This window comes from Diabrotica undecimpunctata, chromosome 6 (genome assembly GCF_040954645.1).
Source record: "Diabrotica undecimpunctata isolate CICGRU chromosome 6, icDiaUnde3, whole genome shotgun sequence".
NCBI classification, from domain to species: Eukaryota; Metazoa; Arthropoda; class Insecta; order Coleoptera; family Chrysomelidae; genus Diabrotica; species Diabrotica undecimpunctata.
Window position 1 is genome coordinate 154,732,351 of NC_092808.1, and position 16,134 is coordinate 154,748,484.

General features: G+C 33.5%; 1 protein-coding gene across 3 annotated transcripts in view; it reads right to left on the reverse strand.

Moving 5' to 3' along the window:
• Window positions 1-580: 580 nt before the first annotated feature.
• Efa6 (Exchange factor for Arf 6) overlaps window positions 581-16,134 on the reverse strand; it is a 196,111-nt gene continuing 180,557 nt past the window's right edge. For all 3 annotated transcript variants that reach the window (XM_072535868.1, XM_072535869.1, XM_072535866.1), the window contains one exon: window positions 581-4,089. In XM_072535868.1, the coding sequence (XP_072391969.1) occupies window positions 4,068-4,089 (22 nt within the window). In that variant the 3' untranslated portion in view covers window positions 581-4,067. The remainder of the gene's footprint in view (window positions 4,090-16,134) is intronic.

Here is a 16,134-nt window from a genome sequence, read left to right on the forward strand (position 1 = left end):
GGTTTATGTCAGATATTTGCAAATAAATATCTGCGAATTATAAACAACCATGAGATGTGCTATTTGATAAGGAATATAGGCAATATTGACAATATGAACTGTTGACATATGACAAATAATATGACATATTTGAAACGGCAAAAATGTTTAAGTATGAAAATGCGAAAATTGATAAAAATGAACAGAACGAAAAAAGTGCTCTAGTCCAAGAGCCTACTGGGATAATAAAAATAGGTTATACGACAAGGATAGGATTAAAAGACTAAGCTTGCGGAAATATTAAAAAACTTCGTAATGAAACTAGAGATGTGAAAAACTTGACAGCACAAGTATTAGAAACTTTGGTGCCGCATTTATTTTCCTTTAACTGAAATGTATATAAAAATACATCTAAATATTATCACTAATATTATTCGAAACCATCTTGAGAAAAACAAAACTTTAACATCAATCAAAAATAGTTAAGTTTGAGACAGGTCAAAATCAAAACATCAGTTAATTTTTAAACAATTTGATATGTGACAGTTAATTTTGACATTGACGTTGATTATAATTATTATATGTCCTGATTTTCCAAAAAAAAGCAACCGGCTCTTATTCGGTAGGTTTAAAAATAAAAGAGTAAGTAGATCAATAATTTAAACTGTTAGTAATGACTGTCTACTAGTAGATACTGATTCTGCAAAACCCGCTAAAATCTAGCCTTAAAACAGGAATCCATGTAGCGAATAAAATCATCCTACAGCTATGATATGTCCATTTTGTTATATGTAGCAGATCATCTGCTACTTTATTTTTGAAAATTTTATATATTCTTTAAAATTGTAGCGAAGTATTAGAAGAAAATCTATGTATAAAGTACGGTACGCTTCTGTTGCTGCAAAAATTGCTAAAATTAGTATTTTATTCATCCAAACATGCAGTGTAACATTTGGGAGATTTTACAAAGTACTATTAATTCCACAATTAATTAACTTACTGTTAACTTCAACGCCTAATTAAATATCTTCGATATATCGATTGCAGTACGTAAATAATTAACCGTCATATATTCTTTTATATAACTCTATTTAATTAACAATTATGTAATATTACCATAATAATAGAACGGTTTTAGAAAATTCAGTAGGAAAATGATATTTTAACCTTTGCTGTAACATCAATTGTTGTAAATATCTGCATTATAAATTTATCAAAGGTCGCTATTCGCTCCGAACAAAGATGGAACTCTTGAAAGATAGTAAAGAATAGCGAATATTCCAAATCTTATGCAGAAATCAATAAGATTGTATTGAAGTCAATAAAAAACAATAAGAAAGATAAAAATTTCTGAGGAGTACTACAAGGGTATAAATCATCACCTCTTACATTCAATATTGACTAAAATCCAGTAAACATATGAATTAAGCTTTGCTTTGCTGATCCTGTAGAAGAACTAGAACCCTTATTGAAGAAATTAGGCAAAATTAGTATAAAATATGACCCAAAATCATGGTCACCAAAATGCATGAATATTAGAACAGAAAGAATTGAAGAAATAAAATTTGTAATCAATGAAAAAATAGGGAACGTTAGCACACTATCAAATGAACAGTGGAACCATTGCCACGAAAAAAAGCCACAATTGAAGAACAAGATCATTCAATATTCATCTAATGGTCCAAGTTATTGGTCAAAAGACAGAAAATGCTACATATGCCCGTCTTATTTAGGGTCTATAGTTTTAAGACACGCGGTAAAAGCACTCTACAAGAATAACGAAGTAGCTATCAAAACGGGCAATAGAATATGCAGTCCATTTAAGACAATAAGGGGACTACTACAGGGTTGCTCCACATCCCCCACCCTGTTCAAAATATTCCTGGAAAAAACCCTGAAACCATGGAAAAGAAAGTGCGAAGGAATGGGTATACCAGTAAGGAACGAATATCTATATACGCTAAGTTTTGCCGACGACCAAATAGTGATCGCACAAGACGAGGATGACCTCAGTTTTATGATGAGAAAACTGGAGCAGGAATATACAAAGAATGGGATGGAAATAAACCTAAAGAAAACTGAATACCTAACAACGGAGAATACAGAAATAAAACAGCTGGAAATAGACGAAGGTAAACAAATCAAAGGAACAGACAAGCATAAGTATTTAGGTATATAAAAATAGACTAGGACAAACAAGAGACTGCATACGAAAATTGAACCCGGTACTATGGGATAAGAACATCAGCATGAAAATAAAGAAAAAAATATATAATACCATGACAAGAAGTATCCTCACTTATGGGTGTGAAAACTGGACAATAAATAAGAAAACCAAAAACAAAATAAGAGCAACAGAGATGGAATTCCTAAGGAGAAGCTGCAGAGTAACAAGAAGAGATAGAATAAATAACATGGAGATTAAGAGTAGAATGGGAATGAACTCCGACATAATAGACTACATCGAACAGAAGAGGTTAACCTGGTACGGACATATCAGAAGACCAGACCAAAATCGGTGGATAAATAGAATAACAGAGTGGAACCCGATAGGAAGAAGAAAGAGAGGCAGACCCCGAAGATCTTTCAGAGATGAAGTGGACGAAGCAATGAGTAGAAGAAACCTACAGGAAGGGGACTGGCTAAACAGGAAAAATTGGAGAAAACGGTTGAGTGAAGGAATACAGTGAAAACTGTGGAAATCCTTGTATATATATATATATAGTTTTAAGACTTGGCTGAAGCAACAGCAACAACTGAAGCAACAAAAGTTAGACGAAATATCAAATGCCAGAGTACTACAAAAATTAAATTACCAAAAAAATGTTGACATTTTTATCCTGACGAATGAAACCGAATATAAATACATACTAAAATGCTGTTTGCAAGAAAATGTGCAAAATGCGTGAGAGAAAAAAGATGAGGCTAAAGAACTCCAAGAAGCGTGAAATTCAAATTGATGAAGGAAGAGAGTACGTTTTTATCGGAAACACTTAAGTGACTATATTAGTTCATCGAAATGAGTAAAAAAAGACCATTTTTGGGACTGAATCCAGATATTCAGCAAGTATTTTAGTTAACATATACCTAAAGAAAGAAAACCTAATGTTTTTACAGAGAATTCATTTTAGCTATTAATAATTCGAATTTTTACTTGCCCTTAACAAGGTATTCAAAATCCCGAAAAAAACTTACTTCCCTGTATTATATTACCGTAATTTCTCACAAGATGTCGCTTCATCCCAGTTAAAAGTTAAATAAGCACAAAAATTGATGGACAATAGTAACAAACACTTTTAAACAAGCGATATTTTCGACTAAACAAACATTTTGTTTCATAGTATAATATATTTTAAAAAATAGTTGTAATAGTCTCAATACCAGATTTTGAAGTGTGATCATCTTGTAATAGTTTTATTGACACTAGTCGCTTATACGACAATTTATCTCCTATATCCGTCACAATATGATTCAATCCCTTATTCCCACGGCACATTTAATCTTTATTATCATCTATTCTGTCCAGAAGATTTGTGGGCAAATAGTTTTTGCCCACAAAAAACGTCAATCCGGTTCTGTTTCAAATTATACCGAAAGTGTGAAACATCACCGATCATCTTTCTGACTGGTTGAGTGCTACAGTTTCGTTATGAAATTAAACAGGACCGGCGTGGTAATTTTTTATTTATATAAACTCATTCTTTTGGTTTTGTTGCACTTTAATATTGTAAAATCATTTAAACAATTGTAAATGTAAAAATCCTCGTACATAACTTTACACCGAGAGAGGACAATATATCTCATCGAATTTTGCAAAATATTACCATTGTAAATATTAATATTTACTTTTTTAATATTAAAGTTTACGTTTCTGAATAATTAACCAAAGTTTGCCATCCTACACGGACAATTCCGCACACTAGAATTAAACGATAAATTTAACTTCTTTGACACACATCGGGATGAAGAGGAGTTTTTTAAAAACTCTTAAAATTTGTTTGTCTGTCTCCTATTGCACTGGACAGGCGCATACCGACTTGTCGTCGCGTCTCTAAGAGTGGTTTTCTGTCAGCGACTCCTAAGACTTCCTATTCGGGATCGTCTCTATCCCTACACACATGCAATTAACAAAAAATTAGTCAAAACATAAAAATTAATCGCTTTAAGTGATTGGTACAAGAAATATACGCAAATTTTAATAAACCCTCTCTAAAAACCAATTATATATTTTTTTAAAAGGTCAATATTATGTCGTTAGCCTTATTGTAGTGGAAAAAAAAATGTAATATTGGTACAAGATGGTAGAGTATTGGTGCTAAAATGACTGTCGATATAGGGAAACTGTAAAAACATTGGTTTTACATGGTTTTGTAGCAAAAAAATATTGCAAAGGATTGTAAGATTTCTTTTGGTTCTAAAACTATTTTCTTGTGGTATGTTTCATAAAATATTCAAGACTTCATTTATCCGAAATCATTTGGCCTGGAATAATCAAGACTGGAGCAAAGTGCTGTTGTTATACACTGTGTGTCAGCCAAATGGAATAAATTAGCTAATAAATAAATGAGGGAGTATTCGAAAAAACGGTCGAACACGTCGATTAGTATTTAGAGTTGCGCATTTTTTTCCATAAAAACTTTTTATACGAGGTGTATCAGATAACGATGGCTAATACCAACTTGCCTATTTTAAATAGAACACCCTGTATATTGATTAATTTTTAGATTCCTCAAATCATTTTAGACATTTTTTGAATACAATGTCCTATACCTATCTTTGCCTGTTTCGGAAATATTAAGTAAAATGCAAAAATTCACACTGAGAAAAGAAAATTATTTATTTGTCGAAAGTCGCTACAGCATATTCAAAAACTTATAAATAATACAAATCAAAACAATAATGTCAATGTAGGAGATGTTCAAAATGCTTCCCACGAACGTTTTGGCAACACCCTAACCGTAAATAGAAATTTCTCAGTTGCTCACGTTACTCAACATCTCAGTTGTGATCGTTATTCGTCTTCGTAAGTCAGTGGATTTAGTTTTGTATACAATACTTTTCACATATCCACATAAGAAAAAGTCTAATGGCGTCAAATCGGGGATCGTGGTGGCCATTCCATCGATCCTCGCTTCCCTATCCACCGATTTGGAAATTTCTTCTAACGTTACTCAACATCTCAGATGTGATCGTTATTCGTCTTGGTAAGTCAGCTAAGTCAGTGGGTTTAGTTTTGTATACAATAGTTTTCATATATCCCCATAAGAAAAAGTCTAATGGCGTCAAATCGGGGTATGGTGGTGGCCATTCCATCGATCCTCGTCTCCCTATCCACCGATTTAGAAATATTTGGTTGAAGTACTGCCGGACATGGATTTGGTAGTGGGGTGGTGCTTCATCTTGTTGAAACCATATCATATTCGCTGGAACTTGTGGGTTTACTGGATCTGGATACAAGTTGGCCAACATTGGCACGACATGATTTTGGAGCAATGCTAAAAAATTGTCGCCATTCAAATTGCCATCTATGAAAAAGAGACCTATGATCTGTTCTTCAATAATTCCTGCCCACACGTTAACCTTTTCAGGGTATTGAGTATTGCTTTCTCTCATCCAGTGAGGATTTTCCATGGACAAATAGCGGCAATTTTGCCGATTAGCATGACCGTGAAGAGTAAAGGTGCACTCATCAGAAAACAAAACATGTTCTAATTGGATCACATTGCTGTCTAACATTGCCATCATTTGTTCACAAAAATACGTTCTCTTGTCAAAATCATCTTCCATGACTTCTTGAGTGTGTATAATTTTATAGGGATGCATTTTGTTTTCTTGTAATATTCGAATAACCGATGAATAGCTAATATCGAGTAATGGGGCTGCTTTTCGAACAGATGCATGTGGGTGTTCCTCAAACTCAAGCATAACGGCAAATTTGGTATCCTCACTTATCGTATTGGCAGCTTCTTTTTTTACCTTCCTAACATGGCCCAGCTCGTGGAATTGCTTCTCTATTTTACTAATTGGCCCTTGAGATATGTGCGACAAATCAGGAAATGCTTCGTGAAATAAACGAGCTACTTCCATTTGCGTCCGTGTCTTATCTCCATAGCCAATCATCTGTATAATTGTAATTTTGTGCATTTATGTTAAATGAACCATTTTTCTGGCTTGCGGTTAATGAGATTCAAACGACTATAGCACTGACAACTACTTCTGTCATGGAACAATAAAACATTGGCGTTTTAAACCAAAGTACAATTTTTTGTTTTTTTTTAACATATCAATAAAAAGGAATGCTTAAATAGTTTTTGCTTACTTTATCATTACCAAGACCTAAATGGGCAAGAAGTATTAAGACAGTGGCAGTTCGACAAACAAATAATTATCTTTTCTAAATGTGAATTTCTGTATTTTACTTAAATTTCTGAAACAGTCAAAGATAGATATAGGACATTGTATTCAAAAAATGTCTAAAATAATCTGAGGAATCTAAAAATTAATTAATATACAGGGTGTTCTATTTAAAATAAGCAAGTTGGTATTGGCCACCGTTATCTGATACACCACATATAAAAAGTTTTTATGGAAAAAAATGCGCAACTATAAATACTAATCGACGTGTTGGACCGTTTTTTTGAATACTCCCTCATTTATTTATTAGCTAATTTATTCCATTTGGTTGATACACAGTGTATGTGTACCGTATGATCTTAAGGACACCTAATATGCTGTGGAGAAAGATATGCTACAGTTTGATCTTATGAACCTTCACTGTTACCAATATTAATATAATTTATTACTTATATAATAAGGGAGCATACTAGTCAACGGTTTGGGAGCATGAGCTGGTAAGTGGAAGGGCACTCTTTTGTCCTGAGATTGACAAAGCGGCCTCAAAGGCGGATGAACCATGAATGGTCAACGGCATAAGGATACAGAAGGCAAGGAGGAATCACTACATTAAAGATCCCTAAGGATATCTCAAGAAAAATGAAGAGTCAAACAAAACAGTCCCGAGTGCCTGGCGTTTCTTAAATTGGGACAGGGATGCGAAGAATCTCCGGGCGGAAAAACAAAATAAATATAAATCGTATTGCAACGTGGAATGCACGAACATTATATAAAACTGAACAATTCGCAACAGTAGCACTAGAAATGAGCAGACTTGAAATACAGATACATAGCCTCAACGAAGTAAGGTGGATCAGTGCTGGACAATGCTATCATGATGAGATTGTTCTTTATTGTTCGGGTAGCAGTACTGAAGATCACAAAAATGGTGTAGGAATCATAATTACAAACACACTACTACCGTATATCTCTAACTTTATTCAGTTGAAACTCATCAACTGTAACCAGTTGTTACAGTTGAAAACCCACCCAATAAACATAATTCAAATTTATGCCCCAAATCAAACAATACCAATAATGGCATAGATTTATTCTATTCAAATATAAAACATCTAACTTCTTCTTTCTTCTTGTATGTAGGCTTAAAGCCTGTTTCTTCAATATTAGTCTCCTAAATTGGTTAAATTGTTCCACCATCTTTTTCTTGGTCTGCTAATACTTCTTCGTCCATTTGGTGACTTATCTCGTGCTATTCGTACTATCCTATCCTCTGCCATTCTACTAATGTGTTCGTTCCACTCCTGTTTCCGTTTTATCACCCATCCATTTATGTCTTCTATATTGCATGCTCTTCTTATGTTTTCGCTTCTCTCCCTATTCAACAGACCTTTCCCTGATATTCGTCGGAGTATTTTTATCTCTGTTGTTTCTAGAAGTCGTCCCGCTTTAGATGTGTCAGGTCTCAGTGTCTCCGTCGTGTATGTTAATATTGTAGCATTTGAAATTTATTGGAATCCCCTCGTATATGTGTTAATTGAAATCCCCTTATATATGCATTATAATAACGAAGAATTTTTTCAATGTTTCTTAGTTCGTATCCTTCAGTTTAAAACCCATATAATCTTTCGTTCTTTCTTTAGGTCGCCGCCGCCGATAATGAATCATTTTATTGTTTATTTATGTCACAGGCGCAAATTCTTCGATATTTCTTTGTTCAAACCGCCCGATATTGCGTTTTTAAATTAATCTACGTCTTAATTTCAGTTGTGTTTTGTTTATACCCAAAGTGGTTTGTTTATTCTAACTGATGTGAGCAATTTTTTTAGATAATTTCGTCACTCTCAGTGGAGCCGCTGTTAGAGGCAGTGGTTTTGGTGTTAGTCCGAATTTTTCTTTTAATTCATAATGTTTTTTTTTTGTTTTTTCGTCTTTTGTCATGCGAAAATGTGCAGTATAGTAGCAGTGTTGAGTTTTAAGTGCAATCGATGAGGTTGACAGAGATAACGGAAGAATGAAGACGTTTTAGAGGTCGGTCAAAAAGAAAACCGACAAATATGTTAGAGAAGTGGTATTTTACTCAAGTAATGTGTTTATAAAGATATCAACATTTCCATTGTCCAGTTTTTAAGAAGCGTTTACATGGTGTGTCCAATGTGCCAGTTTCCACCTCAAACCTCAATGTCCTAAGCAGCCGTTTAGGGATATTTTTTTTTACAGTTTGAAGATGTAGTTTTTTGTTCCAGTTATTGAAAGTTATACAGTGAAACTCAGGTAACTTTTTTTTGTGATCAGATTTTAAACGTAAAGCAGACATTTTTTAAATAAACGTAATAATTGCTTTCATACAAAAAAATTGTAATATTTAAAGTTGTAAATTTTATGGTTTGACTTTTAGCTGTCATTTTATTTGTTCAGTTTTGTTTTAAATTTAGTATTAACCTATGACAGTTAGCACTATTTTTGACATTTGGTAAATACCGTAATATTTGAGATTTTGTTTTTTAAAGAAGGTTAACCACTATGCATAGTTTCACTTAAAAAGATATTTTTTTGATTTGTAATAATTTATTTCTGCTACAAATTGTCGCCCATTAACAATTGTAAGTTTTTTCTGTATTTTTTTTAATTGTGACTATTAATATAGTGTTTTTATGTTCTCTATGTTTTGTAACTGTTTGTGGTGACACAAAAATAAATGTTAAATTTTGTTTTTCAACATTTTGTTTATTTTTTTTTAACAAACCCTTTCTTTTTGAGTTTAATTTAAAAAAGATTTTGAATGTTTTGCATTTCTGATAATTATATCTCCAGTTACAACTAGCTGGTTGTAATAGGTATAATTAGGCACCTCAAGTGGCGCCCTATATTAAATTTCTTGAGGTGTTTCCTGTTTCGTTTTGTATTTGTTTGTCCCAAGAGATTTATGACCCTTTATTTTATTTTTCTGTAGTTGCCCCAATCCAAACCCCCTTGTCTTTTACTTATCCACGACCCCAGCTCTCCTACCAAAGCCTGAGTGCCCGTTCGCATATGTTTCGATTATTTTGCTTACCCTTCTCCACCCCCAGTAGTTTCTTCCCCCAATTTTCTACCCTATATAATAATACCCTATGGTAGGCAAAATATATCGTTACAATATAGGTCTAATTGTTGCTTTATAGATTCTTGTTTTTGTGTCTTGTTTTGGGTGTTTGTTCTTCCAGATTGTGTCCTTAAGAGATTCCGCTTCTTCTTCAACATATCCGTCACTAGTTATATCTATTCCCAGATATCCAAACCTTGCCTCCTACTTTATTATTTTTCCATCAATTTCGATTTTACATCGTAGTGGGTATGAAGATGTTGTCATACATTTGGTTTTTTCTGCTGATATTATCATATTGTATTTCTTGGCTATTGTATTGAAGATGTGTGTTTATCTTTGGAGCTCGTCTTCTATCTCGGCGATTAATGCGGCGTCGTCTGTTTGTTTTAATATTGTCGTAGTCGTAGTTTGTTTTAATATTGCTTATATTTCGGATATTCTGTGATTGTTTTTTCAGATTTATACTATGTATCTGTCATGATTTTTAAAGATAATTTAAAATGTAATTGTGCTATTTGTATGTTAGGCTAAAATTATTGATTTGCATTAAAATAACCCTGATAAAAACAACAAAATATCTTGAAATAAAGAAAAAGTAACCAAAAGTCCTTATTTATTTTTAAACGATTAAAAAAATCAATATTTTTAACTTCTCATGGGAGAAATACACGCAAATAGAATTGTTTGGAAAAATTTTCTAAGCCCCGCCCATTTGTAACGTCAGACTTAAGTAGTCCATTACTAACCACATGTATAGTCGGTTCGCTATATTTACGCGGGTTTCGGATTAACAAAATTATGCTAATGACTCATTGATAACCAGTTGCAGTAAACGACTTCCCAGAAAATTAGGTAAAAACTGCATTAATGGTCATATTTTAAAATACATTAAAATAACATTAGGGTAGGTATAAATTTGTTACAATATTGCAGTTGAATTGATTCTTTGCCAGTGTTGACATTGTATGTTTGGTGGAAATATTTAAAAATGCCTAGACGTGTGTTAGATGTAGATAGTCTAATTTGTAGTGTACATATGTATTTTACGGATGAAAAAGAATATGGCTGTCCTTTAAAATCGGTAATGTCTGTTCAACAACGCGTATGTGATGCTCTAGGAATTAGTGAAACCAAACTAAGAGGAGTATTACAAAATCGCAATAATGAACGGCCGAAAGAAGATCACCGAAAAACTCGCCTATCATTGAAAACGAAAGATATTCCAGATGGAAAAAAATTTGAAATTCGTGATACCATTTATCGAATGCGAGCCAACAAGGAACATGTGACCTTAAATACAATTCTCTCGGAATTAAAAGATAGAAAATTTGACGAAATTGGCAAAACAAGTCTATGGCAAGTGATACATAATTTGGGTTTCAAATTTCAAAAGGAGGATAACAGAAAAGCCCTTTGTGAAAGAAGTTCTGTTGTGCATAAAAGAATTAACTTTCAAGAAAATATTCTAAATTAAAAGAAGAAAGGGTAAATTTTATATATTTAGACGAAACATGGATATTTTCTAGGGGTGCAACCAAGAGAATATGGCAAGATGATAACGTAAAGTCTATCAAACATACTGATGGAGAAGGGAAGCGACACATAATTTTACATGCAGGAGGGAAATCGGGTTTTATAGAAGGTGCTGATTTAATATTTTCATCTAAATCAAAATCAAGTGACTATCACGATAATATGAACACAGAAATGTTTGTAAAATGGTTACATGAAAAACTTCTCCCAGGTTTAAGTGAGCCCAGCGTAATTATTTTAGACAATGCACCTTACCATTCTGAAGTATTAAACAAAAGTCCAACGAATTCTTGGGCTGTTAATAAAATTAAAGAATGGTTGACAAAGGAACATATACCATTTACACAACATATTTTAAAATCAGAATTATTACGCTTGGCAAATATCCACGCAAAACCAAAAACCTTTGTTGTGGATCAGATTATTGAAAGTTACGGTCATCAAGTTTTAAGTCTGCCACCGTATCATTGCCAGTTTAATCCCATCGAATATATATGGGGAATAGCAAAACAATATTATGACAACCATATTGGGCCTAACGGTTAAAGCGACGACGCAGATCGGGAAACTTGGCGAAAGGCACTTTCAATTGTAACTCCAGAAGTGTGGTGCAACTGTATATTCAAGTGCGAGAAACTAATAGAAGATTGGTGGACTCGTGAAAATAAACTAAACGAAATAAGTCCAATCATAATAACAATTAATGGTGATGACAGTGATGATGATGACGATTATGATATTTTTGATGATAATGACTGATTTTCATTTTTGTTGGCAAGTTAAATTTTTTTATTTTTCATTAGAAATTCTCTCCATGGAACAAATATACATAGACCATATTTTCTGTGTGAAGTGTAATATAAAATTATTATTAGGTTTATATTAGCCACATTAGACTCCATTAATGAAGTAATTCTCCTTATTATACTGTCAATTATATAAAAGATTTTCCATTATTATTTAATTAAAAAAAGTTATGGATTATTTTTCATTTCATTTGACCAGTTGATATTTCCCCAAAGAGCAGGTAATTAAAACTGGGTACTTACAATAAAATTTTTAATCCGAAACCCGCGTAAATATAGCGAACCGACTATAGCTAACGTTTTCTACGGTCACTCGAAGCTTTTTTGTCGTTGTTGATGCACATTGAAGCACTTGTAGGGTGGCTGATATATTGTTCTTATATTGCTGACTTATAAAGCTTCGAAGACCGACAAAAATGTAGAAAAAAATCTAAAAAGCGTCGTATATATTTTGCGGGCGTGGCTTGTAACATTAAAGGGCGTGGTCTATGGGACAAAGAACACGTAGTTACTTATCATATACTCATATCATAGCACTTGTTCCGTAATTGCAAGTGCTTTGTTTAAGTAAATAAAATTGACAAATATCAGTGTCTTACCACATATGTTACCCGAAAACATACGTTTTCTATAAACCATTGTACATTTAACTTACTACTGATAGAGCCCATACTAAACGAAAACTATTAAAATATATTAAATATCCTCATTAAATAAAATTTATCGTTTTGTGCATATTTCTTGTACAAAAATTAAACACAATATAAAACAACATTATTATTTCATATGAAACCAAAATAAGCAAACTTCAGCGTGCATGCAGGTGTGTCAGGCCCAAAAATTAAAAAGCAAAAACCCATGCATTGATAATATCAAGAATACCTTGTACAGTGCGCTTCTATAGCATAAAATTGAAAACGGTTTTATTAAGCTGTAAAAAAGCCACTCGAGGAGTTTCAGAATTCGCTGACTGAGATACTGCCGCGTTACAATAAGAACGTCACTTGTGGTTAAACAACATTACAGATAGTAAAGCTGTTGTAACAGGTGAGGCACTTATTGCAGATATGGTAGTATTTTGCATCGTTTGGGATATGATCATCTCAATATTTAAATACTTAATATTTTAAGACCAAAAATATATTCGGGTGGTAGTCACACTATAGCTAATATACATTAGGGTCTATTTGAGAATACGCATATGTACTGCGCATGTACGTAGCCATATTTTAAATGCAAAGATACCAATTTAACATTTTCTTTTGGTAACATGGAGCATGAAAGGGTTTCGACAACTTAAAAAACTCAAGAGTGGACTATTATTTTGTTATATTGAAATATTTTACAAGGCGTGTTAGAATTAATCTGGGATTTAGTTTTAAATATTACATAATGAAACCCATGTGAATAATTATTGATTTTCTGCATTGAGGGATATCTTCCCTCAGTAAAATTTGTCTTAGCCAACTGAAATGATTAAAATCAATGATTACGAATAAGGAGATCATTATCTACACTCAGATGCAAAAAAAAACGCAACGGAGTGAAAAGTATTTCAATTTTTTTATTTTTAGCCCTATTTTGATGATTTTTTTAGCATACTGTGTAAAAATTTATGAATTTTAATTTGGTATAGTCAGTTTTTTGATAACATTTTATATTTTACTTATTGTAAGGGGTTAATTAAAACGTGGTTTTATTATCCTTACTATATTATATTGTATACTTACTGAAACATACTGAGGAATAATTCCGTTTGCGAATTTTCGTAAAACCTTATTTTTCGGTTGCAACCATGTCTCTTAAGCATTGTGTTTTTGTTTCATGTCAAAATATGCCTTGGTTCATTTTTTAGAGCCAAATGAATTTGCCATCCACAATTTAGGACTTTTTAATTAGAATTATTTTGGAGTTATTTTGTAATACGACGAGGTAGGTGGCTTTGGTGACTGTTATCATTATGTCATATTGATATATTTTGTTTATGTCTGATTGATATGGTTCTTAGTGTCGAAGATTGTGCGAAAGCCGTTGCTCTGATTGAAGATTGGCAAAATTATGAATATGTGTCGGAGTCGACTACAGAGACATTCGAACAATAGCGAGTCTCTATTGGGGTCAAACAGCTAAAGTGAAAGTAGGATCTACATTGACCAATAAAATTGAGATCAAGAAAGGGGTACGACAGGGCTGTATCTTGTCTCCTATTCTCTTTAATATATACTCAGAAGAAGTATTTAAGACAGCGCTGGAGGAAAGCACAGAAGGCATAAAGATAAATGGAGAAATAATTAATAACATAAGGTATGCTGATGACACTGTGATTCTAGCAAGTAGCATGGAGGAACTGAGTTGCCTAATGAGTAAGATACAAAAAACAAGTGCACAATACGGACTCAGACTAAATATCACAAAAACCAAATGGATGTTAGTAAGCAAAACCCAACAACCACCACAGCAACTGATATTAGACAATGAAAGAATTGAACACGTGGATTCGTACATCTACTTGGGAACAACAGTTAACTCAAATTGGGATCAAGCGAAGGAAATACGTATAAGAGTAGAAAAGGCAAGAGCATCGTTCACTAGCATGAAGCAAATTTTCACCTCTAAAAGCCTCACCCTACCTCTCAAAATTCGACTTTTGAAATGTTATGTATTCCCGGTTTTGTTATATGGAATGGAGGCGTGGACAATGACCGCAACATTGATGAAAAAAGTAGAGGCCTTCGAAATGTGGGCTTACCGACGTATATTACGTATATCCTGGACTGAGCACGTGATCAACGAAGAGGTACTACGCCGGATAGGTAAAGAGAGAGAGGTAGGAATAAGTATAAAGAAAAGAAAGTTGGAATACTTGGGTCACGTTATGAGACATAGTAAATATAGAGTACTACAACTGATCGTTCAAGGGAAAATAGACAGCAGAAGGGGTCCAGGGAGGAGAAGACATTCGTGGCTCCAAAACTTGCGGCAATGGTTCGGATTGTCATCTGCTGAACTATTCAGATCTGCCGTAAACAAAGTCAGAATAGCCATGTTAATTGCCAACGTTCGGAACGGACAAGGCACATGAAGAAGAAGATGAATATGTGGCGATGAGTACTACACACTCATCGCTCTACCATCCAAAGGGTAGTAGAACGTTTTATACGAACTGGAACAAACAAGCGTAAAGCGGGAAGTGACAGGAAGCGCAAAACTACCGCTTTAGATGATCGTTTTATACGAATCAACGCTTTGCGGGATCGTCATTTAACAGCGGTGCAAACAAGAAATCAGCTTAAAGAGGTTCGAGGCAATAATGTAAGTGTATTTCGAAAATTACATGAATTTGGTTTGCAAAGTTGCAGACCAGCAACTGGGCCCAAATTACTTCCACGGCACAGAGTGGCTAGACTACAATTTTCCAGGGAACATTTACATTGGAATTTAAGACAATGGAGCCATGTTCTTTTTATGAATGAGTCGAGATACTGTCTTATCAGATGGTAGAGAACGATTAGCCAATTCGGTGATGGTATGGACAGGAATATCAAGAGAAGCGCACACTGAATTGGTATTCATTGAGGATTCGTTGACTGCACACCGGTATATTGAGGAAATTTTAGCGAATCCCGCGAAGTTGGTATTAATAAAATGAACTGGCCAGCATGTTCGCCAGATCTGAACCCAATAGAGCACGTTTGGGACATGCTTGGTAGAAATATTAAAGGTCGCGAAGTCGAACCAACCTCAATTAATGAACTTCGCTTGGCTCTAGAAGAGGAATGGCAAAACATCCATTACATTAAAACATTAAAACCAAGATCATGTCGTTGCTTTCAATCATTATTTAAATACAGTGCTTCTGGTATGTCGATGTGACATTCCTTCGATATAAGTCACCAAAGCCCCCACCGTCGTATTACAAATTAATACAAAAATAATGGTAATAATAGGAAAAGTCGTAAATTGTGGGTGGAAAGTCATTTCGCTCCTAAAAATGAACCAATGCATATTTCCACATGAAACAAAAAACATAATACTTAGAAGACATGGTTGCAACTGAAAAACAAAGTTTTACGAAAATCCGCTAACGGGATTATTCCACAGGATGTTTCAAAGTTAGGATAAAAAACCGCCTTTCGATTAACCCCGTATATTAAGTCAAATACAAAATTTTATGAAAAAACTCACTATACTAAATTAAAATTCATAAATTTTTACACAGTGTGCTAAAAAAATAATCAAATTAGGGATAAAAATAAAAAAACTGAAATTTGCATCTGAATGTAATATTACAAATTAATGAAATATGTAAAAAGCGTAAATTTTTGCATAATAATTGTGTAATCTAGTACGGAAATTCCAAGATTTTTAAAATTTTAA